This window comes from Drosophila erecta, unplaced genomic scaffold (genome assembly GCF_003286155.1).
Source record: "Drosophila erecta strain 14021-0224.00,06,07 unplaced genomic scaffold, DereRS2 tig00000000-arrow-pilon, whole genome shotgun sequence".
Taxonomy (NCBI): domain Eukaryota; kingdom Metazoa; phylum Arthropoda; class Insecta; order Diptera; family Drosophilidae; genus Drosophila; species Drosophila erecta.
In genome coordinates, this window is record NW_020825194.1 from 3,398,514 (window position 1) to 3,424,570 (window position 26,057).

Here is a 26,057-nt window from a genome sequence, read left to right on the forward strand (position 1 = left end):
TCTGTCGTGCGGAGTTATTTAAAATTAAAATATTAAAAAAATACAAAAGCAATCGATTTTTAACTCTTTTCTGAATAATTTGAACCATTTGCATGTTTCTTGTGCCACAGGTCTCGAGGAGGCTGCTCGGAATGCGGCCAGGAGCAACCAGACGACGTGGCAGCCCCTGCTCGCCATGCTGATGCTGCTGTGGATGCGGCGGAATCTGGGAGCCGGGGGAGCGTGATATCAAAATTGAGAGAAGAAGAGCCGGCAATCAAGTATTCCTACAGATTCCCTCGGACACCGACATCGACATCTCTTTCTCTCTTGCCTGCGTTCTTGTTGTTCGTTTCCGTTTCCGGTTCTGTGGCCCCATCTCCAATGTATTGGACCCCTGCCGCCCACGCACGCATACATATTGCCGGAGGCGCCTCCCGCTGCCTCAGATATCATTTGCATACGTATCAGGAAACGCGTTGTTCCCACCCGCTCGAAAACCCATAAGTCCCTTGCTAGCTCCCACCCCCTGATCCCTAATGAAAGTAAGGAGGATATCAAAAGTGGACAATTGGATGCCAAGCCCTACCATTTCTCCCCAGCCCCAAATAATGTTACATTGCATATAAATTAAATATGAATACTATAAAATAGTGCATAAAATTTATTATCATAATATAAATAACGACAAAATTATTGAATAAATTATCGCAAAAGTGGATAAAAACCGAATGGAAAACTGCATTTTCTTTACTTCCGACACAACTTCCTGGGCCACTGGCCTGACCCACTGATCCATTTTCTGGCCACTGTTTTCCAGATGGCAAAACGTAAGTAGAGGAGAAAAGAATCGATGGACACCTTTAACCACTTACCCCACTGATTTCCAAGCAGCACCGGGCAGGTGGCCTGCAAGCCTCGAATATCACAATTGCCGCAGTTGTCAGTATTATGCCAAACCAAGGCCGATCCCCGAACGGGCTTAAAGCCAAAGCCCAGATCCGGAAAAGAGGCGTAGCCACCCATTTGAACATCATTGAGCTGGGAAATAGAAATGTGTGCTGTTTAAATTTAAATTGAATTTTCCTTTCCTGGGGCTCATAAACATTGGCTTTCGGTGAACGTTCAGTTTTATACTTTTTTGGATTAAAGCATTAGCTTTGGTTATTTTGCAAACACCTCCATTTTATAATCTGCACACAGACCCTGCTCTAGAAAACTTTAGTTTAAAATTTAAAGATAAAAACTTACATAAAGCAGCACAGATGTCGAGCGGTATTCTTTTGTGAAGTGCCCTTTAAACTTTTAGAGAACAAAATCATAAGAGAATTGTAAACCATAAGGGATATATTAGATACGAAACTCACTTTGGGCTGCCCGCAGTCCAAGTGGATGGCCTCCTGCCCTCCAATCCCATGGTTAGAGACTGTAAGTGGCTCACTTCCTTCCAAATCGAATCCTGTAATGTCCTCAATCCTTTGGTGAATTCGCCTCACATGATCAGACGCATTTGTATCCACTTTGGCTTCTACCCTAGAACTTTCTATTTTCTTGTGCTCTAACCTTGATTCCGTGAGACGTAACAAATCCTCTTGTTCAGCTTGTAAGATAGCATCATGAAAGAGACCCACGAAGGGTTCAATGTTGAGCTGCTCAAGTTTCAAAGCAGCCAATCGAAGAAATGGTGAACCTTCTCTAAAGTATCTACAACGCAAGGAGGATTTGCTCGGAGGAAGGTTTTTACCTCGGCAGTTATCCACATGCACAGACTTGTGGGCTAAGTTATCTATGAAGTGTTTGGCCAGATCGGTATTATCACCATCGGAGGCCCATCCTATAGACTCCTTAAAAGCAGCCTGACTCGCTGGTAAATCATCTAGAAAAAGTAATGGCAAGTATAATGGTCAAATATATGGTTACTTTTATTTTACTTACGCATAGCGAGCAATGTTAGACCTAATTTCTCGTAGATTTGAGAGCGTCCTGTTTGAAGTAATCTATTTACAGGATCCAGGTTATCTTCATACTGATCAAGCGCGACTTTGAACCACTTGCAGGCCAGCTTGCCCTTCTCCAGATTCTCTAAATGAGTGGCCAAAGCAAGGCAATCTGCAGCACTCATTCTGGAACTTTTGAGGTATTTAAATTAAGTACCCTACCGGCAATGGTTGTATAGAAACCCACTTGTACTGTTTTCCAAATAGTTTTCCATTGGCCATTTCGCTTTCATCCAGACCGTAAACGCCCTGAAACCGCAACATACCAAATGCAGCCGATTCAAGCTCTAGCTCAGAAAAACGGCTCAAATCAAAATCAATCAAATTTTGAAGCGGTCCTGTGCATAATCCAATGTTATTCCTAGTTTAAATAAAGTGGATATATAGCTACTACTTACCCTGTGTGACCTCCTCACGAGCTAAGTCCAGCAACTTGGGAACATCCGTATACATACGTCGCATGAGCGGAAAACTTATCAACGGATTGGCCACATAGGGCGTAGGATCAGCGGGCTCTAGCTCCCTCCTGGTCATCCACTCCTGCTGGAAACTATTACATCGATAATTACAATGGTTGCTAATAAGGCAAACAAATCACCTACGTCTTCATCGTGTTTACTTTGTATTGCAATTCGCTCGCATACTGACGCATAAATCCAATTAGTTCGTCCTCCATTTGCAGCAGAGATGCCATTTCGCGGGTTGATGTGGCATAGTATTGTGTCTCGATTGCAGTCGCGACTCCGAGGAGGAAAATCGACCAGCATAGGTTCATGATGATAAGTGAATGTGAAAACCTCTGAGCGCTGTATTGTGCTTATTAAAAGCCATGAAGTTGTAATTTGTTCAGGTAATATACATATGGGATGAGCTTTGACTTTGACTGTCCCTTTTGAGCTCCAATAAAGGCCTAAAAGTATACAACCCATTCTGACATACAGGGCCATATAAGATACATTTAAAGTGGGCTGAAAAGCTTTGGAATGGTTGCCAAGAAGTTATCCATAATTTTCCTTATTAAAAACGCAGTAAGTTCTTTTTTATTTAAGATTTATTTCAATTTTTAATAACTTGACAATATTGTTTTCTTTTATCTTATAGCTGGTTGATTGGGTTAAATTGCAAATAATGTAATTTATAATTAATATTTATGTAATATTAAACTAACTCACAATCATTTGAATTAAGTATGTATAGTATATTCAAATATACTCTAGGGCTCATCCGATGTGTGTGTGTAGCAATGTGTAAATGGGTTGATCTTTCGATATTCGGTTGTAAACGAAAACGAACAAAACAGGCCGGCGACAGTTCTACACATTTGAAAAACGTATTCTAAGTGAGAGATGACTCTGGGGATACGCAAAATGCGCTGCGATTGCTGAAGTGTACACAGGGTGGCATAACAATTGCTCTTTTACATTTACAAGTGTCCGTACATTCGCAGGCGGTGTACATAATGGCTTGCATTAGCTTACAGTTCACGCTCTCGAAATAGTGCATTAATTACAAATTAGTCGGCTCCCGTTTCAGTGACAGGTGTACATATGGGGATGCATTTCAACTAGCGCTTAAGCGACTTTCTTATTTTACAACTACATTTGTATATTCCAATAATCGGTTTGCAGTCGGTTCAATTAGTCTCCTCCACCTAGGGGTGTGCACAATGCAAGACATTTACAATTAGGTTCTGGTGTCGGGAAGACGCACCGCACTATTAATATTATACACGATTTGGTTATCATTACAGAACAAAACACTTGGCGGGTATGGTACAATGCACAAGCGCAACATGGCGCTACACAGCTCTAAATATAATGCACAGCAACATGTGCACGAAATATTTGGAAACAATGGATCAATAAGGATCAATGGATTTTTGTATAATAAACATCTATACAAGTCAAGTTCAAAAAATTTAGAATAAAAGACTTTAGCACTTAAAATAGGGTTCGTCGTAAAGTCGCTGGTCTACTCTACGAGGCGGGTGCAAGACGTTGCTGGACGACTGCCTTGAGTGTATGTTTGCATGAGTGAGTGCTTAATTAGCGCTGTCTGTCAACAATAACCAAATCGCTGTAATTCTCATCTGGAGAGGCTGTGCGACCTTTCGCGGCTGCTGCTGCCCGACGAAAGGGGCTGCTTATTGCTGACCTCACCCACTCGATGGTGCGGTGGCAGCCTGTCGAAAAAAGGATGATGCAGGGCTTCGCCTGAAGCAAATCAAAGAGATCAATTAGCAAGGCAATCAATTAAAAAGTCGGCGCCACCTTACCTAACGTAATGCGTGACGAGGGCTCATACTCCAGCATCTTCTTGATCAGACTGAAGAGCTCACAGTGGTCCTCGCTGTCGCTCAGCTGGCACAGGAACAACGGCTTGCAGTGATCACGGACGTAGCGACCCGCACTGGACTTCTCATCCCAATCCAACTTACCATGATAGAAGTACTTTGTTTTGGTTTTGCTATAAAGAGTATGATTGCTACACGTTAAACGATTTCGGTGAAGGGAACTGCGCCTTGGGAAATAAAAGCGTGAGCTGCATTGTATTACCGTGCCATGCGATATGGTATTTGTCCCAAGATTCGCTCCATCATGGCCAGGTGCTCGCGATTGTCGTGCGTTTGGAAGAGCGTGATTCCCAGATACAGTTCGAACAAGATGCACCTGCAAGCGAAATTTCGGCGGTTATTTAATATGCGCATATTTGCAATGCCAATACGATTCTTACCCAATGGACCAAACGTCACACGGCTGTGACCACCCCAGCTCCAGTATGACCTCTGGCGCGCGGTAATGTCGCGTCGAGACAATTGTGCTGTGGTGCTCATGGTCGAAGGTGGCCGACCCAAAGTCGATCAGGCGAACGTCCGTGTTCTTGACGCGGCGCACCTCCCGGTTCTGTGAAGTATGATAGTATAAGGATCTTTTCATATTGTTTGCTGCTTGCCTCCACTTACAATCTTATGATTATAGTGAGAAGTATAATCCGAGTCGACGAAGAGTATATTCTCCGGCTTGAGATCGGTGTGCGTTAAACGATTGTCATGTAGAAATTTCACAGAATAGCATAGTTGATAGGCCATGTGGCGCACTTGGTCCAGCGGGTATGGCTCGTAGTTGTTCTCTCGCTGTAAATAAACGTTTCAAGTATTAATCGTCAATTTTTGTTTGTGTAAGCTAGCTTGTAACTCACCAAAAAATCGAAAACACTGAGCCCCAACATTTCAAAAACTATACACATGTGTCCATGATAATCAAACCAGTCAATCATTTTCACGCACAAACTGCAGAAGCGGTAAAAGTAATTTAAATTAGATTGGATTCTGGAGGAAGTGGTGAATCTAGAATCTTACTGATCGCAATGCGGATCCTTTTGGGCAATCTTTTCCAAAGCATTTATCTCCAGCTTGGCAGCTTCGCGGTACTTTTCCACGTTCTTAATAATCTTTAAGGCCATGCAGTAATCACTGAAACGATGAAAAGGGCGTTAGATTATATTACATTATATTACTTAGATGGTAGTTCTTACCGCTCCATATCTTTGACCTTGACCACACGTCCAAAAGTTCCTTCGCCCAGTGTGGCCATGATCTTATCTGAAATTCGGGAAAAGGATAGCGAGTTGTAGTAGGGTTTCAGACAAGTCCATAAAGAGTGTTAAACGTTAGCTGTCTGGTTGATTTTCTTGTTCTAAAGCTAAACCTGTAGCTGTAGCTAAGTATTTGATGAGGGCTGGGCAAAATACTAATTTGAACTCTAAGCTGAGTGTGTACGGAAAGGGTTTGTAGTTTCAATATTATTCTTTAATTATGCGACAAAGTTCGTGTTCGGTTTGTGTGAAAACTTCCCAGTTGAATTTTGTTGCCGGTAAAAGTTAAACTTAGTGCCATCAAAGACAAATTCGGAAGTTCAAAAGATTTTCGCGAAAGTGACGAAAATTGTGTGAAAATTTTCAATTGTTGCTTTGTCCTTCTCTTTTCTCGTTCAAAATTGTCTTAATTTTCCGATTGCACGCGACGCGGATTGGTCTTGTTGTGAGATAATTAAGAAATAATAATGAAAACTTGGAAATATTTTAAACTAAAAGAGAGTTACAAGAAGAGGAGAGAGAGGTGTGACTGGTGGCTTTTGGCTATCATTATTTTTTCTTCTTTTTCAAGTATTTAAGTGTTTTTTCTTTTAAGTTGTCTGATTGTTGTCTAAACATAAGTATGGAAAAATAAAAAACCAAAAATTGTCACGAACATCTGTGATGGAGAATGTCTCCGGTGTGGTAAATTAAGTGACCATCAGCATCATCTTGAATGACGGGCTTTGCTGTCTGTTCGGTTCGATCGAATCGGATTGGAGCGGAGCGGAGCGACGACGTTGGGTGGTTGCAGTGGTTGCCGTTGGCGTTGCCGAAGTCGCAGGGGTTGGGGGGTGGTGGTGTTTGCGGTGGGTGGCGACGATTGCGATTGCGTTGCGTTGCGGGTGGTGCATTCGATCCGTTGAAAGAAGGTGGTTTGCAGGCGAGCGAAACGGCGAGCGGAGAATTTGCGAGCGAGAAGTTGGGGGCGTTGGGTGGTTGTCGATGGCAGTTTACAGACGTACACATAAGGTGCGTGTGTGCGTGTGTGGTAAAGTATGTAATTTGAAAGAGAGAAAAAGAAACAAAAAAGAAAGAGAAAAAAGAAAAAAAAATATATATATATCCAGGGGTTCGATCGGGTGTTCCATCGGGTGGAGAGTCATCAGGTCAAGTCAATCAAAAGCGCACCATCCAAACGACGAACGATCCCGATCCCACGTTGGCACCAAAGCAATCGCATTCCGTATCAAAGACAGCCGCAGATAGCCCGTAAACCAACCAACATCATCATCATCATTTCATCATCCCCATCAAGTTGTGTATGTACATCATCATCATCAACCCATCATCATCATCATTGTGATTTTCATCATCATATTCAGAAAAAACACGAGAAAAATACGTTTCGTTTGTTCGATAAGAAAATTAGTTCGGACAAATTTTTGAGATTTGTGTTTACAAAAATGGTTAATATCAAAGCATGTACAAACAATATCATATAATGGCAAATAGGTATATATCGAAAATGGTATATATAACGTATTATATATAGATAAATAGGAAATGCACCAATAGCTGTGCTCTTGTTTCTTGGGCAATGAAAAAACAACAAACCATTTAATTGTTTTTGCTCAGTAATAACATTAATAGCTTTTTGGCAATAAAGTGTAAATGCATAATGGTAAAAGAACAAATAAGGTAGTTTTTCGTTGTAAAAGTCGAGGTGAGGGGATTCTTACATTTTTTGTCGCAGTTTTAGTGTCAAAATCGCATGCAAAATGAGCAGGCAGGATCAACATTGTATAAGTAGGACAACACGGAATACAATCCGCAATGCTGTTAGCTTTTTCTGTAGTAGGTCGATTGTCTAGTGGAAAGATTTGGATATGAGGCCTTGAGACATGGGATGGGATCGGATTGGAGGAGCAGGGTCAATGGACAATTGCAGTTGCAGTTAGAAGAGGCGGCGGCAACAAAGCTCAAGCTGCTAAGGAATCACCCATCCGCCAGGATGGTCGTAATGGCTCATTGCTTACAAAGGTCGAGAGTGTCTTTGGAATGCGAGACCTGTTGAACAGGGCCGACGAGGTGGCGCTCTTGGCCAGCTGGTAGTGATCGTGCTGCAGGTAGGAGGACGACTGCTGGTACTGCTGCTGGTAGGCATCCAGTTGGGATCGCTGGGGATACAACGAGCTGCCTCCTCCCAGGGCATTGGATCGCCTACTACTCCCGCTGTACGAGTCGTGGAGGTAGCTCGATCCGGAGCCCGTTCCAGATCCCGGCGGCTTGTAGCGATCGAACTCGTTCAGCACGGCGGCGGTACGTGAGCTGGCGCCCTGATACCGCTGCTGCTGACGTCGAGCATCTGCAGCCGCGAGGCGCGCCCCAATGCCACCGAAGGCCAGTGCCCCGGAGCTGGAGGAGTGCATCAGCTGGCTGCTGGGCTTGTACTTGGCGAGGTCATTGTTGTTGCGATCTGAGTGGGGCAGAAAGCGGCTCTTGTTGGTGGTGCCGGAGGAGAGTGCCGTCGCTGCTGCCGTTGTGTGGTTAGAAAGAGCAGAAGTGCTAGTGGATGAGTTGGTGGCTGTATTGGAGGGGTTGGTGGTGGTGGAGATGGAGGAGCTGGTGGTGTTGCCATTTACAGACGGGATCTGTGTCTGTGGGGTTGTGTCTGCTGTGTGGGTTAGTTGCACACCGGGCGCAGCCGAATCCGTTTCGGTTTCTGTTTCCGCCTCATCGGATGAGCTACTGCCCGAGGTGCTCTCGGAGGAGCCACTGCAATCGCTACCGTCTCTAGTTACTTTTTTGCTGCGCGACTTCTTCTTGGGCGCCTCCTGCGGCGGTGCAAGTGTGGCTGCTGGTGCTGATGATGTTGCGGCAGCTGCAGCAGTTGCTGCCGCATTCGCTGCTGCTGCGGCTGCCTCCTTGGCCTTTTTGGCCTCCTGCTCGAGAGCAGCTGCCTCTGCTTCTGCGGCCGCTACTGCTGCTTCAGTCTTCTTGGCCTCCTCGGCCGCTTCTTCCATGCGCTTGACGCGATCCCTAAGCTCACGGCGTTTGCGCATGCGCTCCTCGAACTTTTTCGCCTCCAGGAACTGGTTGTCTTCTCGGAGCAGCATCAGAATGGCTGCATTGTCCTCCGAAGACCGATCGTCGGCAAGAATTTCGCGCTCTTCAGCGGTCAGTTCTGGTGGTGGCTGCTCCTTACGTCGATGAGCAAAGCGGTTCCTTGAGTTCAATGGTCGATCCTCGGCGTGTCCAGCTGCATTTCGACCGCTGTCTTGGATTTCAGCAGCCAGTAGACTTTCCACGGTTTTGGTTCTACCATACGCCCTTGTGGAGCGAGGCGAGAGGGCTTCTTCTTCGCCAGCTCGCCGGCCGTAGCGACTGGAGGGATAACCTGATGCTCCTCCTAGGCGTAGGGCGTCGTGATAGTCGTAACGCTGGCCATAATCCACTGGGTAGTTCTCGTCCAGCAGCCGATTCCCGCTGGTCAGATAGCCGCTGTCATTGGACTCGGCCATATACCTTTGCCTCTGAGCTCGAGTTCGGTATGGAGTGCGCTCCTTGCGATCGGAAGCATTAAAGGAGCTGGAAGACAACTTAGACTTGGCCAGCTGGTGGGAAGTGGCCGAGCGGAGCAGTCCGCCACTACCACTGGCACCGTAGTCATCCGGCTCCAGGGTCTTGTCGCGATCCTCTTCATGGCGCCGCCTTCCGGCTGCTCGTTCCAAGATATCTGAGTATTTGTTCTCCAGCCGGGAAATTGCCGACTGCTTGCCTCCTGTGGAAATTGCTGAGGTGGTTGGCGTTCTGTCTTTGTCCAAGAGCAGATCTCTTCGCTGAGGAACCAGACGATTCGGGGGATTGAGATTAAGATTCAGTTTCGGATTCGGATTCACAGGTTTAATGGAGAAGGAAAGTGCTCAAGAGCAGCGCTCGTGTGAAACCAACGGTGACGGGCGTAAAACTCTTTACTCTTTACGCTCCACGAAAGAAGAAGGCCCAGAAACCGAAACCCAAACCCAGACCCAGACTTAGACCCATTTAAATGGCCTTTTCGGCAATGACTAATTATAGGGTGCTTGGGCCTTTTCATTTCGCACAATTTCACTACCATTAGAGCCACTCTATCCGGATTTGGCTTTCTCCATGTATTTTCGGATTTTCAGAGAGGTGGGCTGCGGGGATACCCTTTATTTTTATTTAGAATGCCTAGCAAAATCTAAACAAAAAAGTCCACGGCGCGACGACCTTCAAAGTTTATATATAAAGCGGCAGAAAATCGTGAAAATCGTGAATAGCTTTATACACATCTGCGGCGTACAGAGAGATACAAATACAAATATAGCGGAATAGAGAAAAGCGCCGAGATGTTGGTATCGAAAATAAATTCGACAACGTAAACGCACACGGCAAGAATGAAGCTGATGATATAGAATGAGCATATAGAAGCGCTATAAAACGCGTCCGTGTGGGCCCCTAATATAATATCTGCACATATATCTTCTGTGTAGGAAGAAACTTTCTATAGCCGTCTATGTGGCAATCGGGGTAGCAATAGTTAGTGCAATGCTGTTTGACCAAACGCACATATATGCCCTATACCCTATAACGCTTTAATTGCGCATATTTCCCCATTCGACCGTCAGACTTGTCACATATTTAGGGCAAGTGACTTGCTGACTCACGGGCGACAGGTGAGATGATTTCTTTAGTTTTTTCCAAAATTAAATACCCCGACTGTGAGTCATGGGATCACTTTTGGGATCTCGATCTGGGTCTGGGTCTTGAAAATTGGTCTCCTCCGTTGGTTTCCACACGGCTCGCTTTTGGTTCAGTTTTGGGTTTCGAAGATACTAACATCGTCTAGGTCCCGCCTGCCGCCTCCCAATCCTCGGATCAGTGGCTTATAGTAACCGCCTACGGGACTCAGGTGGGTGCGCAGTCTGTCCAGGGCGTTGGCTGTGGTGGAGCTCTTCTGGTAGCGACCCATCAGGGCAGCGGTGCTGGTGCTTCCGCTGCTGCTGGGATGGTAGCCCAATCCTGTGGTGCTGCCGAGTCCTCCGGCCGCATAGTAGCGTCTGTGGCGATCGGCCATCTCGCGTTCCTTGTCCTGTTGCCTATCCCGATCTCGTTCCCTATCTCGTTCTCGTTCCCGTTCCCTATCCCCGTCCGGATGTCTCCGGCTGGTCGAGGATTTGTCCGAGCTGCGGCGACGTTTGCTTAGCTTCTGGGCCTGGTTACTGGATCCACCTTTTCCCTTGTTATTGTTATTATTGCTGTCATTCGTCGTTGGAGTCGAGTCTTTGGGATCCTCGACTATTGCAGTCGCACTTAAAAGAGAAGCCCAACAAAACAATGAGTTCTGGTGAGGATCTATTCGGTTTTTATTTGTCGGTCTGGATGCGTTGATCCACGCGGTTCGCGACGAACGACGGACGGGACGCGCTGCCACGACACGGACCAAAATTTAACTGAGGAAACTGGGGAAAATTTTTCGGAAAATTCGTGCGACGACGAAAGAAAGAGGCGGCAGATGCGAAGAACGAACTAGATGAAGGAAATAATGATGCTGCTGCGGCGGCGACGGTGGCGGCGGTGGTGGCGGTAGCCAGAAAATATTGAGGAATCGTTCTTATTTTTGTGAAAAGTGTGAAAATATTGCGCACTTGCCAGAGCGAGAGGGTTGCTACCGCGTGCGAACGAGAGGGGGTGAACACCCAGATAACATATGTAGACGAGTGGGTGGATTGGATAGTAGATTGGATGCGATCCGCATCGAATGGGAATGCTTCTTTTGTTCGCCAGCTGGGCACGCTTCATCGAAATGCATTTCGCTTTGTAAACCGTAGCGGTGTAATTACATTTCCGTCAGTTTAGCAGCCCAACATGGGAAATGATCGAAAGTCTTCGCAGAAAAAGCCTTGAACTCTCGCCGACAAAACACAACCAGTCAACAAGAAGAACAATAAAATTGCTGCTGGTCGAGCGCGGAAAGAAAGAAAAAGAACAAAGCGAAGCATTTACGTTTTATTTTAAACATGCCCGCACATATAAATAATAAAGGGGCAATTGCAGTTAAACAAAGAGCAGCGAAAAAGAGAGATTCGCTTCATACTCTATAATCATGCGTAATGAGGAAGAATTTGCCAGACATCCAGTTGGACTAGAGAATTTATTTGGTATTCCCCGAAGACAGCTGAAGAGAGATTTGAGGAATTTCAGAATCTGCTGAAGAGAATCACGCGGATTCTTCACTCGCAGAATTCAGACAGCTGTGAAAGCTCGTGGGAAACTCAAGCTTTTTTGTGCAACCAAAAGTTTTTGGCGAAAATATTGAACTTTCGTTAGCCTTATGGACTACGTAAATCTTCTGGCTAACATTTCGAGGCTTTTGCGGAAGGCATGCTGGAAGACATCGATAATCAGATATCCACTCGCAGCCAAATCTTGGCCCACTCTCTTCCATTTCACTTTCAAGTTATTGATGAACCAGCATTTATTAGCTCATTAGACTGACATTTAGGGGTATCCAGTGCATATCATACTGATGTAGGAGCTCCGTTAAGCACTGTTTGATTTATGACTGGCAATAAGACGTGATAAATCAAAATTCGAGTTGTATCTTTTCCCTGGCAATTATTCACGATTTATGGCTGCAAGATTTTCACACTTTTCGAGATCGACGCACCACTGGAAGTTCAGCTGCGAGTTCAAAGCGATCAAAAACGCACTCGCACTCGAGCCCGTTTACATAATTGGCCTTCTTGGCGATGGCCAAAAGGCGGTGGGAAATGCAATATACAAAACGATCCGATGCGATGCGATTCGAATAAAATGATCCGATCGCGAGATACTTTCGACCGCGGAGTGACGCGCTGCAACTAAACTCGCAATTACGCGCTGACCACTCTGCTTAAATCAGCGCCAGGCCAGAGGCACAGAGAATACTCGTACATTTTCATTTCACTCGCGGTGAAAATAGAGGGAAAGGAAAAGCAATGAGCACTGCGTTTTGACCGAGTTTTTCGCTTGACGAAAGGCGACGAAAGTGAAGAAAAAAAAAGGCACGCAAAATTAAAAATAAATTATAAATCTTTTGCTTCATTTCCTTTGCATCGATTACCGATTGCGTTGCTGCTGCTGCTGCTGTTGCTGCTGCTGCTGCTGTTTGTTATCAGGTCGTTCGCTTGGATTGCGTCGAAACCGCTGCAGCAGACTGTTGCAGCTCTCGGAGAGCAGCTGCGTGACGCTGGCGGCGGTGGCGCTTCGCATGTACCGCCGCTGTGGACGCTGCTGCGGTACCGCCTCCGCCTCCGCGTCAGCTGTTTTCCCGTTTTCGGCAACCGCCGTCGCTGGCAATATCTTTTCGCTTTTTTCGCGATGAAAACGATTCAGAAATGTGGCCATTCCTTGGCTTTTTCGGATGTCGGAAATCCTCTTCGCTGCGGCAGATTTCGCGTGGGTCTGGTCCGCGATGACGATGACGACAATCGGATAATACTTAACGCCTCTTAGGGGCTGGTTGTGGACGCTGGGTGGGTGGGTGTTTGGTATATCGTCTGGCTGTTTGAATTTTTGGCCGATACGGATCGTGCTCCTCCGACTTGGTCTATTTCATTAATTGTACTGATTTCTGGTATTTGTTGGGAGCATGATTTTGTTGTAGACGAATAAAATAGAAAAGTATTGTACGTTCTCGGAGTGGCAGACAGTATCTATGTACGTAGAGATCTAGTATAGACAGAGCGTATTTATGTGTAAAAATAATTGAAATTGTAAGAGATTCGGCAGCTTCGACGGAAATAGACACACAAAACAGAGACAAGAGTCGCTAGTCGCCCCCGCCAATGCGACAATTTCGACTTGGACTCGAGGTTCCATCAAAAAAGCACTTTAGATGCGCCCATTTTCATTCACTTCACGCACTTAGAGCCATCCAGTTCTGGATACGAGCTTCGCTTCCGATTTCCCAGGCAGTTTTCACAGCGCGTTTCCTTCACTGACCGCCGATTGCCTGCGCATTGGTCGAAACAAACAAACCGAAATCAGCGCAACATGAACGAAAGCGCACGCCACAAATACTAATTATAAAGATTGAAAATATCGGCGATGTCGAGAACACCGAGCACGGAGCACCATCCGTAAGATCCGCGGGAGAGCTGCTGAGCTGAGTGAGCGCCTCTTCCCGTTGCTATTATTGTTTGCTGCGGCCGAAAGAAACCTACAACTAAGGAAGCTAAGGAGTCTGCAGATCAGTTACGAATATATACCCTATACCATTTTCAGATAGCACCGAAAACTATTGTAACTATTGTAGCAAAGGGTTTAGAGATGCGGAAAATGTTCCATTAATGTAAGAGGTTTGATTGTAGGTAGGGATTGGATGATCAAGCAGTTTTTGTTGGAAAGGGGTATCTTGTAGTCGAGTCAGTCCTCGGGTCGATCAGTCATTTCTGTCGGAGAGCGCGAGAGCAGGTCGTGAGTATTACATATTTTTAGAAATTCTATTCTGCTGAACGCGCTCCGTGTTGTTTAGTGTTTTTTAATTATTAAAACAATTACATCGGGATCGCAATTCGGTCATAAATTAGTTAAAGTTTAACGCATAAAATTCATGTAGGCAGTTAGCAAATATGCAAAGATTTTTTTATCGCAAAAATCAAGTAAACAAACATAAATTAAGCAGCCACTATTTTTAGAGAGCTGATGAAAATTGACATTGAATTTTCCCGCAGTCTTTGCTCGATTGTGCAATGTTGTCGATGTCGACAAGTGCAAGAGCCTGCCAAGAGGCCAAGAGATCGGTGTAGACGCCAAGGGGACCGATATTCTAATGTTGGAGGTAAGCAATAAGTGCCTCTGCTCTTGGGAACGCTTCACACTTGAAACGCCACCAAGAGTACAGGAAGTACAAACTTGGGGGCCAACTGAAATTAGCAAAGCGAGGGAAAGTACAGAAACCGGGGGGGAACACACATCGTCGGCGGCCTTTTGGAGCCCAGCGATGAGTCAGTCGGCTATTTTTGGGGCAAACTTTCTTTGGAAGCGGTAGCATGTTGTTAGTGGGCATTTTTTGTTCAAACACATGTGCAGCACGAACACAAGACAGAAATAAATTGGCGGAATAGAATCTACCTCGATGAAGTGCAGTCCCAACGCGGACTTGGACATTTCATTCTGCTGCTGTTGGTGTGGTTGGTGTTGCTGGCCCGAGTGATTGAATATGACAGAATTGCTTTGTTGTAGCTGCGACTGCTGCTGCTGTTGCTGTTGCGGTTGATGTGGTTGCTTGGTCGATGACGATGACGCCGGCGACGCGTAAAACAATTGCGTATTTGTATTTGGATCGTATTGAAGCCCAGCGGCACCGCCACCTCCTCCTCCAGCGGAAGCATTCAGAAACTGCGTATGCGGATGCGGTTGCTGCTGCTGATGTTGTTGCTGCTGCTGCTGCTGGTACTTGACCGGCTGCATCTGATTTGGCTTGGGATAGGCATACGGATCGAAGGTCTGGAGCGGCTTGCGCTCTGGCTGCTTGGGCACATTATAGTAATTCCTACTCATCATGCCCAGCCCAAAGCTGGAATGCTGCTGTTGTTGCTGCTGGGGGTGTTGCTGCTGCTGCTGCAGCTGCTGCTGCTGATGTTGCTGGTGAAACTGCAGGGCCGTCGGCCTTTGGGCGGAGCTGAAGGAGGCCGAGTGCGTCAGTGGGGCACCGGTGCGGGGATAGCCCATCTTGGATTGCTGCTGGGGCGCCTGGTAGCCGTACATCTGGGGCATCATGCCGAGTGGCTGCTGCTGCATCGGCTGGCCAAACTTGTTCTCCTTGTTGGTGTTCTTCTGCAGAAACATGGCAAGTCCAGATTTGGGCGCCTGCTTGGGCAAATGCGAAGAGGAGTAGGACTGCTGCAGCTTGTGTGGCAGATGTTGCTGTTGCTGGTGGGCAGGCATGTGTTGCTGCTGCATGAAGGGATCACTCGCTCCGTTCATGGCGGAACATGCAAAGCTATTCCAGTTGAGGAAGGGTCGCTTGTGCTGCGGATACTGCTGCTGTTCCTGATGTTGCTGCTGTTGCTGTTGGTGATGTTGCTGCTGCTGCTGCTGCTGTTGCAGCAATCTCTGGTAGCCGCCCATGGGCAGCTGAGAGGTAGAGTTAGATTTGCCTATGGGATAGCAGATCCTTTGTTGCTGCTGCTGTTGTTGCAGCAACGGCTTCTGCGGATCGTAGAGCTGAACTGGCACGGGGATCTGAGATTCACCTACGTACTTGCTGCTGCTGCTGTTCGTGGGGCCTTCGAGTGCAGACTTCGGGTCTTTGTGCTCGCCCGTCAGCGACTGCGACATGATTGCATTATTATTGCTGTTAGTAGTGCTGTTGCTGTTGCTGCTGCTGTTGGTCTTCAACTTTAGCATGTCGTTCAAGCATTTTTCTAGCTTGTTGTCAACATCTTTCTGGCGCTTTGTGGCCGCTGACGACGATGACGATGTTGGCACCTCCAAGTTGGCAGATGCCATCGCAGCTGCTGGGCCACTTTGTTGCTGCTGCTGGTGGTGCTGATCGCTTGTTGTTGCTGCTACTGTTGGGGTCGGTGTGGCTGTTGCGGCTGTGGTTGTTGCTGTGGTGGGGGCAATATGGAACGATGAGGTGAACTTGGAGAGCTGCGGCAGGTGGGTGGTGCAACAGTTGGTCACCGTAAAGCTGCTTGTGCTTATCGTGCTGTTGCTCTTCTCTGACTTGCGTTCGAGAGACGCGGAATCCCCCGGTCCGGATTCCTCGATGGGCGCCACTTGTTGCGGCTTTTGCAGTGGCTGATGATGTTGCTGCTGAGCATTGTTAGATTCCTGGGGTCGGCGAAAGAAGGCAGCGGCACAACGGGGTGAAGGGACACAGGAACTGCTGGAGCTTTTCAAGACACCACTCGGTTTGCTTACAGCCGGTGGAGCAGCAGCTAAGGCAGGAAGTGGTGCTGGAGCTTTCAGTGGTTCCTTTGGTGGAGGTTCCTTGCGCGGTTGGGTCATGAGTATTGCAGAGTTCGATGTGCTCCTGCTCAATGAGGGTAGATTCTTCATATAGCAGGGTATATGAGTGCGACTAGAAGTTCGCAGCAATGGAGCTCCCATGGGTTGACCACCACCCGGCACATGCGTCATGGACATGCTCTTTGGAAGCACCTGCTGCTGCTGTGCTGAGGTTTGCTGCTTCACCGGTACTCTACTCACAAAATTCGATCCAGCCAGCGGCGACTGCTCGTTGCAGATCAGTTTGTAGAGATCGTCCTTGGTGACCGCCTGACGCACCTTTAGATCCAGGTGCGACAACGACGCATTCTTTTGTAATTTGTGGGGATGGTTTTGTGGAACCTGTGACTGCTGAGGTCTCTGCAGTTCCTTTTGGGCGGCCTCGGCAACTGTGGGATCAAAAATAGCCAATTTCTTGGCAGTCTTAGCGTCCACCTTAAAGGGTTGCCCTGCATCGCCCAACTGGGCACCGCAGATCTTCTCGTAGTTCCAAAAGGTTCGCTTAGGCGTTTGCCTCTTTTGCGAACTGGTCAGATTCTCGCTCCAGAATTCGTTCATCAACTGTTTGTTAAGGGACAGATTGGAGCCACTTTGTAGGCCATTCTTGGTGGGCAGCGGACGCATTGGAGTAGGCGCACTTAAAGGCATATTAGAACTTGAAATGCTGCGTTGCAGCTTGGGCTCGCCTCCAGCCTGTGAAAATATCGAGGGATATGCCAAACGCGGTGCAGCTCCACGACTGCTGGGATTCTGGGCAAAGTTAATTGATGACGACTTGGACAAGCCGGAGGAGATGGCCGGGACTCCTGGTCCTACTGCCTTCGTCACCGACTGCTGCGAATTAGACTTTGCCAGCGGTTGCTGTTGACGCTTGATCTTGTCATAGAGATCTTCGCACTCCTGGAACTCCTGGTGCAGCTTCCTGTCCAGTTCGCTGTAGTCAGGCAGGCTTTTGAGATACTTGTTCATCATCTCGATCTCGGCATCGTAGAAGTTCGCATCCATTTTAGCGCTGTTTGTCGCTGCCGCGGATTTCTCCTCCAGCTCCTGCTGCTGTTGCAGCAACTTGTCCAAACTGATTTCGTTTGAGGTGGACAGAGGTGGAGCAGCAGCAGCAACGGATTTACTGGCGTTCTTAGGAGCACGACATGGTACTGGCGGAGGTGGAGATGATGAAGGAGAACTACAGGAGGACAGCGAAATACTAGAAGCCGGACTAGAGGCAATTGTGGTCATTAGCCGGGAGGGCAACGCTGCTCCAGAGGCACTGCTGATTGTTCCCGTTGCCGCATTGTAGGCAAGAGGATGATGTTTCCTCGGTAGTGGAGGCGTGGACTTTGGACTCGCCGGCAGCAGAGGCGGACGACTCTTCCGGATTGCTAATGGCGAGGATATCGGAGAACGTACCGCGCACTTACTCTCCGGGATGCTGGACGATAGCACCGAGGCAAACTGTGGGGAGACCACCTGGAAGAACTGCTGGCCACTGGCCGGCGGCGGCGTAGGTTTTTGCATCGCTGGCTGGGATTCCTCTTTTGTTTTTAGGCTTGGCGATGGGGCGGCGGAGGAGGAAACTGCTGATGGCACTGTATTTGCTGGCTTGCCGGCATCTTCACTCATCTATAGGAAACAATCGCGCACTGCGAACCGTTTTGGGTTCTATGAATTAAAGATCCGATTTCAAGTGAATCCGTTGATTCAGCTTGTTTTGCAATCAGTTTTCAATCAAAACCCGTTCATTCAGCCTTTATCGCGGTTTTGTGTGTTATGTGTGTGTGCGTTTATTTATGATTTCATTATATCTTACGCAATTAAACCATTGCACTTCCTTATTTTTAACCCATAACTATTCCCAAGTGTATCAACGTGTTCCTACCATCGAGGTAAATTCTATAAAACAGATTTCGAACAAAACACAGGAGGAAGGAGACACCGAACACCAGGCGAACTACAGACACCACAAGGCGATCACCAACACGACGACGACCAACCTGCAGATACTGCTCCGGTATCTTACTGTTCTTCGGCACAATGATCTTCTTGATGATGATGATCTTGTCGCCTTCAATCTTGGTAATTGTGATGGGAACGCCGGGCATAGGACGCTGTGGCTTGGCGGGCACAGGTTGCTTGGGAGCGGTTCGAATTACTTGGGGTCCAGTGAGGATGCCACCGGGACTTGGCTTAGCAGCTGGAGGAGCAGGCTTGGGTTTTGGTTTTTGAGCAGGCACGTGTTCCTTGTGGTCGCTGCGCACAATAGAGAAGTGGTACAGTGGTTTGTCGTCATCCAGAATGCTCTTTTGCGGTACAGTTTTCTTCTCCACTCTACGCAGGACGACTCCCAGCATGGGCGACTCCTTGGGCTTGATGGTTATCGATCCACTGGGCGCTGTCACCCGCTTGAGACTCACTCCGAGGTTTGTGCCCACTGGCGGCGGTGTCTTCGTTCGATGCACCATTTTTCCACTGGGTATCTCACGGTAACCATCGTCCATTCGACGGCGACGACGATCCTCTTCTATCTGCTCTTGAACCCTTGGATCGGGATTAGTGTGCAGAGATGGTTCGGGTGCTACTAAAGGAGATGGGCCAGGAAAGAGCGATGTCAGACTGCTCCGCCGGCGGTTCATATTGGGCGCTGACACTGTCTTAGTGAGTGGAAATTTGGTAGACTGGGAAGGTGGTGCCATAAGTGGTGGTTCCACACCTGTGGCACTCGTAGTGCTTCCACGTCGACTGTCTGCCTTGCTGGGTTGTCTGGATGCCGATGCACTGACGCTGGCCGAGTCCAAACTGCTCATGCTAACGGAACTCTGGAGGCGATCTGGTGCAGCGCTCCGTTCGTGGTTACGTTCTGGCGAAATGGACCGCTCTCGACTGCGATTGTGGGATCGTGCATCGCGAGCAGCTCGCTGCATTCTCAGCAGCTCAATGGAGTCCGCTATGTGAGAGCTGCTCTTAGGCGGTGAATCATCCTTGGAAGAGGCCTTGGGGTGCGAAACGCTAAGAAGGTGCATCTCCATGGCATCATCTATGTTGCTGGGTAGCGAGGCAATGCGTTCTCTTGGTCCTGAATTGGTTGGAAGGGAACCCTTGGCCAGTTCCTCTTCCTCCTCTTCCTCGTCTTCATCAACTTCCTGCTCCTGCTCCTGCTCCTCCGCCTCCGCCTGTTGCCTGCTGCGCCGCTCCTTTTCTTCCTGTTGCCTGCGCTTCTCGCTCTCCATCACTCGCTGCAGTTGGGCCTGCACCTCGAGGGCAGCACGTGCTCTGGCCTTGGACTCGGCCTCGCGGGCCTGACGCAATTGTTCCTGGGCAATTGCCCGAGCTTCCGCCTCCGCCTGTGATCGCGATCTGGCCTCCGCTTCCGCGGCTGCTGTTGCCCTTAGGGTGGCCAAATCGGTAGCCGTCATCTGCTTTATGCTCAGGCGGCGCTCAGTGTTGAGGATCAACTCCACCTGGGTGCTGCCGCCTTGCGGCTTTTGCGCCGCGAGGTCTGGACACCCAAGGGCGATCAGTTCGCTAAATTCGTTGGACATTCCAATGGGTGTGGTGATCTCTCCGGTTGATTGTCAGTTTTCTTTCTGGATCCCAAGGGGAAAAAGTACTCGATTATCTAATATTGCACTGGCGGTTCCCTCGAATTGCGTTGGGTTCGACTAGCTGGGCAAGACTCGCGAGGCTGCCAATGTTGGCCCCAAAGGAAACCTGCGCAACATCGGATTAGTTCGTATTGGTTCTATTCGGATCAGATCGGATCGGAACAATCGATCGCACGCTCAATGTCAATGTCTCATTGGCATTTTGGCAAATGCCCGACGACTTGACTTACTAATTGTATCAATGGTCGCCGTTCGACAAAAGACTGTTCCTTTTGGCGCCCATATACATCCGACATATATGTGGGTACAAGCATGTATAGCACCCCCAATTTGTTTTGGTATATAGAGCAGAGGCATATACAAATTACAAATCGTAAACAGCAATGAGCTCATTGATCGCGGCGCCGCCTCATCAAAAAGCAAACCCCCTACCCCTTTGCGATTCTAGCCAAAAGACCTGCACCTTGCCCTAGATCTATTGCGATGTGAGGAATATGTGTGAATATCCCTGGAGAGATCGTTTTGGCCTATGTGTGATATCTCGGTGGGGTTCATTGGGCATCATTCCCTGCCATTCTGTATTCAGTTCGAAATCTGTTTTTATTTTTAACAAATGGACGACGTTATACCTAGTACATAGTACGTGTGACGATAGTGCCAGTACAGTGAAACCTCGGTCAGCCATGCAAATTTAACTGACAGCATTCATTTGGGAGATGCATGTCTGATCTCTGTTAATTACATTCGACTGATTGGATTTTTAATTCGCTTTGGTTTTCCATTAATTTTCTGATCTTTGCTGAGCTCTGGCTTAGCTTTCACTGTACCGAAAGCACACATGCGAGTTGGAAAATTTAAGGGGAAAAGTTTTCCACCCCAGTTGACTTTTATTTTGGTTGGCATCATCATATGGCCAAAATTGTATAATGTACAAGTTTGTGTCTTGGATTTTCGCTATAAGTTTGTTGTGGCAACTAAATATAAATGCAAGCCTTACGAAAATAGCTTTCGAAAATTATACAAAACGCCAGCTAAGCGGAAAGTGGAGGATGGAGGGCAGCAGAAGGAGACGCCGGAGCGGCGGAGATCAACATGATGATGATGTGGCAGCCTGATGAATAATCCCCGCCGATCTGTGGCGCACATATAGATATACAGTTTGTATCTATGTGGCACACACACTAACGGACACACACGTGTGTGCTCCATTTGTTAGTTTTGAGTTTTTGTTTTGATTTGCTTGGCCGCTGCGTTGTCTTCCTCGCCTTCATCTCCGAGTACACAGAAAAAATATTCACTATAGTATCTAAGCACTATGGTAAGTAAACTGCATTCACTTGTTGACCCTTCATATGGAAACATAGTTTACAAAATAATAAGGTTCATTCCTTAGTTCCAAAATGATCTTAAAAAGTCTTCATTTCTATCTGTGTATTCGATTGAGTGAATGGTGCATTAGTCTCCTCCATCCATCCGCTATTTCTATTAAAAGTATCTTTCGCCTCGCTAATTGCAAACTCGATGGAAAAGTGCAAAGTTCACTATCAGCGTTTTGGACGTTTCACAGCTGCTCATCTCATCTGGCTGGATGGTATCCCACTTGATATTATTCCGAATTATACACTCGCCACCGTTGGCGGGGGGTCAATAAAACAGTTTGGCTCTGGTATCTTGCATCGCGGTATTGTTTAAACAAATTCAGTCGCGCACTTTTTTTAACACTCTGTGTTTTGTTTGATGTTTTTTCGCTTTCGACAATTTTGTTCTTGCCGCTCTGCTACTGGTTTATTTTTAAAACACTTAAATGTTCTAAGTTTTTGGGTTGGTTTTTGTTCCCTCGCTTGATTATGTCACGGTGCCCAGCATTTGTTTTACCTTTCTATCGTTCCGATATGCGTTTCTATATACGCCCCGTATGTACCTCTAATTATTGTTCTATTCGATTATTTGGTGTTTCTCAGCAAAATACAAAAAAGAAAAAGAAGATTCAAAAACACAAGAAACGCACACACACACATATATATATATCGATAAACAAAGTGCGCGAAAGGAGACGATCGATATAGAGATCGGGGGGGATCTGGCCGGATAGAGAGAGACAGCGAGTGTGCGGGGGATCCCCGTGGTACCCGTACCGTACCGTTACACGACGAAGACGGAGCGACGACAATATGTAGTTTATATGGTTTATATGGCAGCAGTGGCGGCGACACAGAGCCAACAAACGTAGATTTCAATCTGTTTCGGTTTCCTCGAATTTGAAAATTCTCAGCCGAAAACTGGCCGCAGCCGAGAAGAGCGCAGACTTTCGTTGGCGCGTGTATTTATAATTTTCCAATGGCCACAGCGCAAATGGCAAGTAGATGCTTTTCCGCCGGATGAAGCTGCGCGCGCATCTCCGAGCTAGAGCAAGAACCATCAGCTGGTTTGGGGGAACATGCGCATAGTGCGGAGAGGAATCCCCAAGGCGTCGCTCTCAGGAGCCGATAAACATGTGTGTATTTGGGGGGATATAGACAGGGAGAGTGAGTACGCACCGTGTAAAATCGGTGTATATAGCGGCGGTCAAAGCAGTAGCATTGCCAATAAATCATGCCAAAATTTCCAGAAGATTTAACTTTTTTGTTCGCAGAAATTCGGACGATATACGGACGACCATTTGACTTGATTCGACACATGTGTGTACACATAACACAGATACAGATTCTAGCTAGCAATTTTAGTTTAACACATCGAAGGGTATTTGATAGGATTACAATTACTGTACATATGCTTATATATTGCATCATGAAATCTAGAGCAGTGCTACTTCTTTGGAAAAAATAGTAGATGAATAGATGGACTAGCGGGCCGACCATGCAACACGAGAAAACGAAAGACAGTCTGTGATTCCGAATTGGAGTGACTCACTAGATAGTCGTCGTTGTGGTCCACAAAGTACTCCTCGACGATCCAACTGTCGCCGGCGTACTTGTCCACTGGCATATCGCAGAGGGCCACCAGATCAAAGTGGTTACGCTGCCGCTTCAGCAGCAGGCAGCGGGTAATGGCCACGCTCTCTTCGTCACCGGGCAAAGCATCCTCCTCCAGATACGTTTCCAGGCCACAGCCATTCGCCCCGTTGCGGATGATGAGCTGTTGCTCCAACTGCCTAAAATACTGAATCTTGGCGGCTTGGCGACTGAACGATGACGCGGAGGGAATTCTATGCGAGTTACTCAGCCCACTTAATTGGCGGCGAGATGGGCAACTGGCAAAGCTGGCGAGGAACAGTCCGCATCATCCGCAGCAGCAGTGTCAGTAGCAGTATCTCATCACATCTCAGAGCAGCAAAGAAAACTCTGGCCGCCGTCAACGAGTTAATGTCAAATGATCAATTGAACGAAAATAACTAGAACAGCGGGGAGAGTTGGGCAGAGAGGAAGCTATAAAGAACCACCAACAGTGAATGGGAACTATAAAGTTCTCGTTTAATTAAGAGCTGTTTTTCATACTGCGAGATTTTATGAAGATCGCATATAAATTGCTTCATTTCCACATGAACATTGCCAAGGTTTCGCTTAACTGCTCTATTTAAGTACCACTTTATTGCGGTCGAATATTGTTTAAACCAAGTTTCCACATGCTAAAAAAATATATATATATCACTACTGTTTTAACTACAATTAAGTAACAAATCCAATAGAGTTTACATTTCCTCATACTCTAAGTTTCTGAATTTCGACACAGTTTAAAGGCCTTGCCCAACCAAGTACTATCTTATCAACTCTTGCTGCTCACCGAGTTCTCAAGTGCTCGGCCTCTTGAAGCCCTAAAAAATTAATTTCCATATTGAATTGCAGTCTCAGTCCGGAGCACTGATTACAGTGAACTTCTCATGTAATCACTGTACCAGAAGACCAAAAACCATAGCAATGTGACACATCTAATGACAAATTTAGCTCAACGCCGCATAGATAAGAAAGTAGAGAGCGATCGAGTGCAGCGGCAAACGATGAAGATAGCTGATCACTTCACTCACACAAAACCAAGAAGTGTTAGGTTAGTCAGGAGGAGGAGGATAAGGGTGGGTTCGATTGATAGCACAACACACTAGCTTACTAGATAATCGCTGTCGTGATCGGCAAAGTACTCAACGACTATCCAATCGTCCGTGTACGGCATAAAACGCAGTGGACAGCTGGACAGGATCAGATCGCGACAGTGATCTACGACCGGTGGCGCCGGCAGATCACGCATCTTGATGTAGCACGGAATCTGGGAGCTCTCGAATTGATTGGCCACCTGCTGGGACTTCTCAAGATACCGCTTGAAGAACAGCATGATGGGGGAGTCGATAGAAGCGATCTTCTAGCACTGATCAGGCGGACGGCACAGCTTTTGGCAATGCACAAGGATTGAGAAACGCAGGTGGCGGTGGTGGTTAAATGAAATCGGTCCGATGTGTTCGTATAATCTGTCCGCCTACTTTGTTCTTTTACCATTTTGTTTTGCTTTTAGCTTTCGTTTTCAGTTTGTGATTTTTCTTTGGGTTTTCCATTTTTTTCGTTGCCCTGCCTACAATTTTCACTTGTTTGCTACGTGTGGTGTGTATAAAATGAAAAGTTTTTACCTTAGCCTGCGACTGGCGGTTGTTGCGTCCGCTGTCGCGCTCATCCTTGGCCCGATCACGGTGTCGGCGGCGGGAGCTCGAGTGGGAGGTCTCGTCCCTGTAGCGGTACTTGTGCTGCCGACGACTGGCGGCGGGCGACTTGCGGTGCGAGCGCTTCGAACGCTCCTTGCGTCGGCGGGATGAAATGCTGTCATCGAAACTGCAAAAAGAAAGGTGTCCGGTTAGTTCGATCTCGTGAGTTATTACCTAACCACCCGGCGACAGCGGATGAATGGCCGTCCTTGGAGCAACGCCCAGCAGCGTGGACAACATGGAAAGCTACTTAGCTACCCAGCCAGCCACTCAGATACTCGGATACTCAGCTACTTAGCGGGTAAGCCGCTCCACGCTTGCCTTGCCGCCGGATTCTTAGGCCAGGCAGCCGGCAAGCCAGTGCGAGACGTGTGTTGGCGAATCGGTTTTGCGTTACCAATCAAGTTAATCAACTCGGCCGGATGGCTACCTCAACTGGGACTGTTACTGTTGGCTATCTGGCTGGCAGCGGCCCACCTCTACTGCCGGCCAAATGCCTTTGAGAGTACTTCATGGTTCGAGGAATGACACAATACGAGGCGGTCGCCAGTTTCGAAGTGAACCCAGCGGCACAGCACCCTAGACTCCGATCGAGGACGGAAACTGTGTCAATAACATTGGTAGCTCGGCGGGCAGGGCTCATGTTCATGCTCATGTTACATCCACTCACCACACCCACCCCAAGAAGACAAGAAGCCAAGAGGCCCAGACGACGCGCTGCACAAGTGCGGGTGGGCAGCGATCTTGGCATGAATCAGCTGATTGCCGAGAGATAACTGACCTATCAAGCTACTACCAAATCCAAGATCCAAGAAGTCAACCAGCCACATATGCTAATAAGGCAAAACCAGCTCTCATTGAGCGATTACGAAAATTTTTGTCAGTGGCGCGCTCACTGCTCCTCGCCCACGTGGCCCCCAAAAAGCATCTAAATTTGGGCACAAATTATGAAAAGCACAGAACCGAACTGAAGCTGAAAGTGACTTTGGCTGCTACAAGTACGATTCGTTCGTTCGTTATTTCCGACCTGCATCTATATGTAGTATACAGCATAGTGTGGTATTGTATATGACAAAAGCTCAACGCCTGCGCAACAGCCAAGAAAACTACTTGAGCGCACACGCTCTGTACAGATGGGATGGATATCTCCGTAGGCTGGAAAGACTCTTGGGCAAGAAACGAACTGAATTGAACCTATCT

At 47.4% G+C, this 26,057-nt stretch overlaps 3 protein-coding genes across 9 annotated transcripts in view; 1 reads left to right on the top strand and 2 right to left on the bottom strand.

The window, feature by feature from the left end:
* Positions 1-709, top strand: part of LOC6555159 (lachesin) — a 45,770-nt gene extending 45,061 nt beyond the window's left edge. The window contains exon 11 of the mRNA XM_001981379.3: positions 111-709. Within this exon, the coding sequence (XP_001981415.1) occupies positions 111-226 (116 nt within the window). The 3' untranslated portion in view covers positions 227-709. The remainder of the gene's footprint in view (positions 1-110) is intronic.
* LOC6555160 (prolyl 4-hydroxylase subunit alpha-2) lies at positions 685-2,719 on the bottom strand. 2 transcript variants are annotated; one of them, XM_001981380.3, is made up of 8 exons: positions 2,579-2,719; positions 2,375-2,526; positions 2,164-2,314; positions 1,915-2,108; positions 1,347-1,855; positions 1,231-1,281; positions 855-1,020; positions 685-788 (listed from the first exon to the last, which is right to left on the bottom strand). In XM_001981380.3, exons 1-8 carry the CDS (start codon positions 2,668-2,670, stop codon positions 730-732), a joined length of 1,374 nt encoding a protein of 457 aa, XP_001981416.2. In that variant the 5' UTR covers positions 2,671-2,719; the 3' UTR covers positions 685-729. The 2 variants fall into 2 exon arrangements, with proteins under 2 accessions (XP_001981416.2, XP_026831553.1); XM_026975752.1 differs by having other exon boundaries at positions 1,915-2,102; positions 2,579-2,705.
* Positions 2,720-3,018: 299 nt separating this feature from the next.
* LOC6555161 (serine/threonine-protein kinase Doa) overlaps positions 3,019-26,057 on the bottom strand; it is a 34,894-nt gene continuing 11,855 nt past the window's right edge. For 3 of the 6 annotated variants that reach the window (XM_015153554.2, XM_015153558.2, XM_015153555.2), the window contains 10 exons: positions 24,786-24,984; positions 6,227-6,302; positions 5,511-5,577; positions 5,335-5,448; positions 5,175-5,265; positions 4,939-5,109; positions 4,710-4,879; positions 4,532-4,645; positions 4,252-4,442; positions 3,019-4,189 (listed from right to left, as the gene is read on the bottom strand). In XM_015153554.2, the coding sequence (XP_015009040.1) occupies positions 4,062-4,189; positions 4,252-4,442; positions 4,532-4,645; positions 4,710-4,879; positions 4,939-5,109; positions 5,175-5,265; positions 5,335-5,448; positions 5,511-5,577; positions 6,227-6,302; positions 24,786-24,984 (1,321 nt within the window). In that variant the 3' untranslated portion in view covers positions 3,019-4,061. Of the gene's footprint in view, positions 4,190-4,251; positions 4,461-4,531; positions 4,646-4,709; positions 4,880-4,938; positions 5,110-5,174; positions 5,266-5,334; positions 5,449-5,510; positions 5,578-6,226; positions 6,303-7,588; positions 9,392-10,413; positions 10,886-12,678; positions 14,481-14,690; positions 18,195-18,565; positions 22,306-24,785; positions 24,985-26,057 lie in introns of those variants that run through there. The other 3 variants (XM_015153556.2, XM_001981381.3, XM_026983751.1) reach the window with 3 other exon arrangements.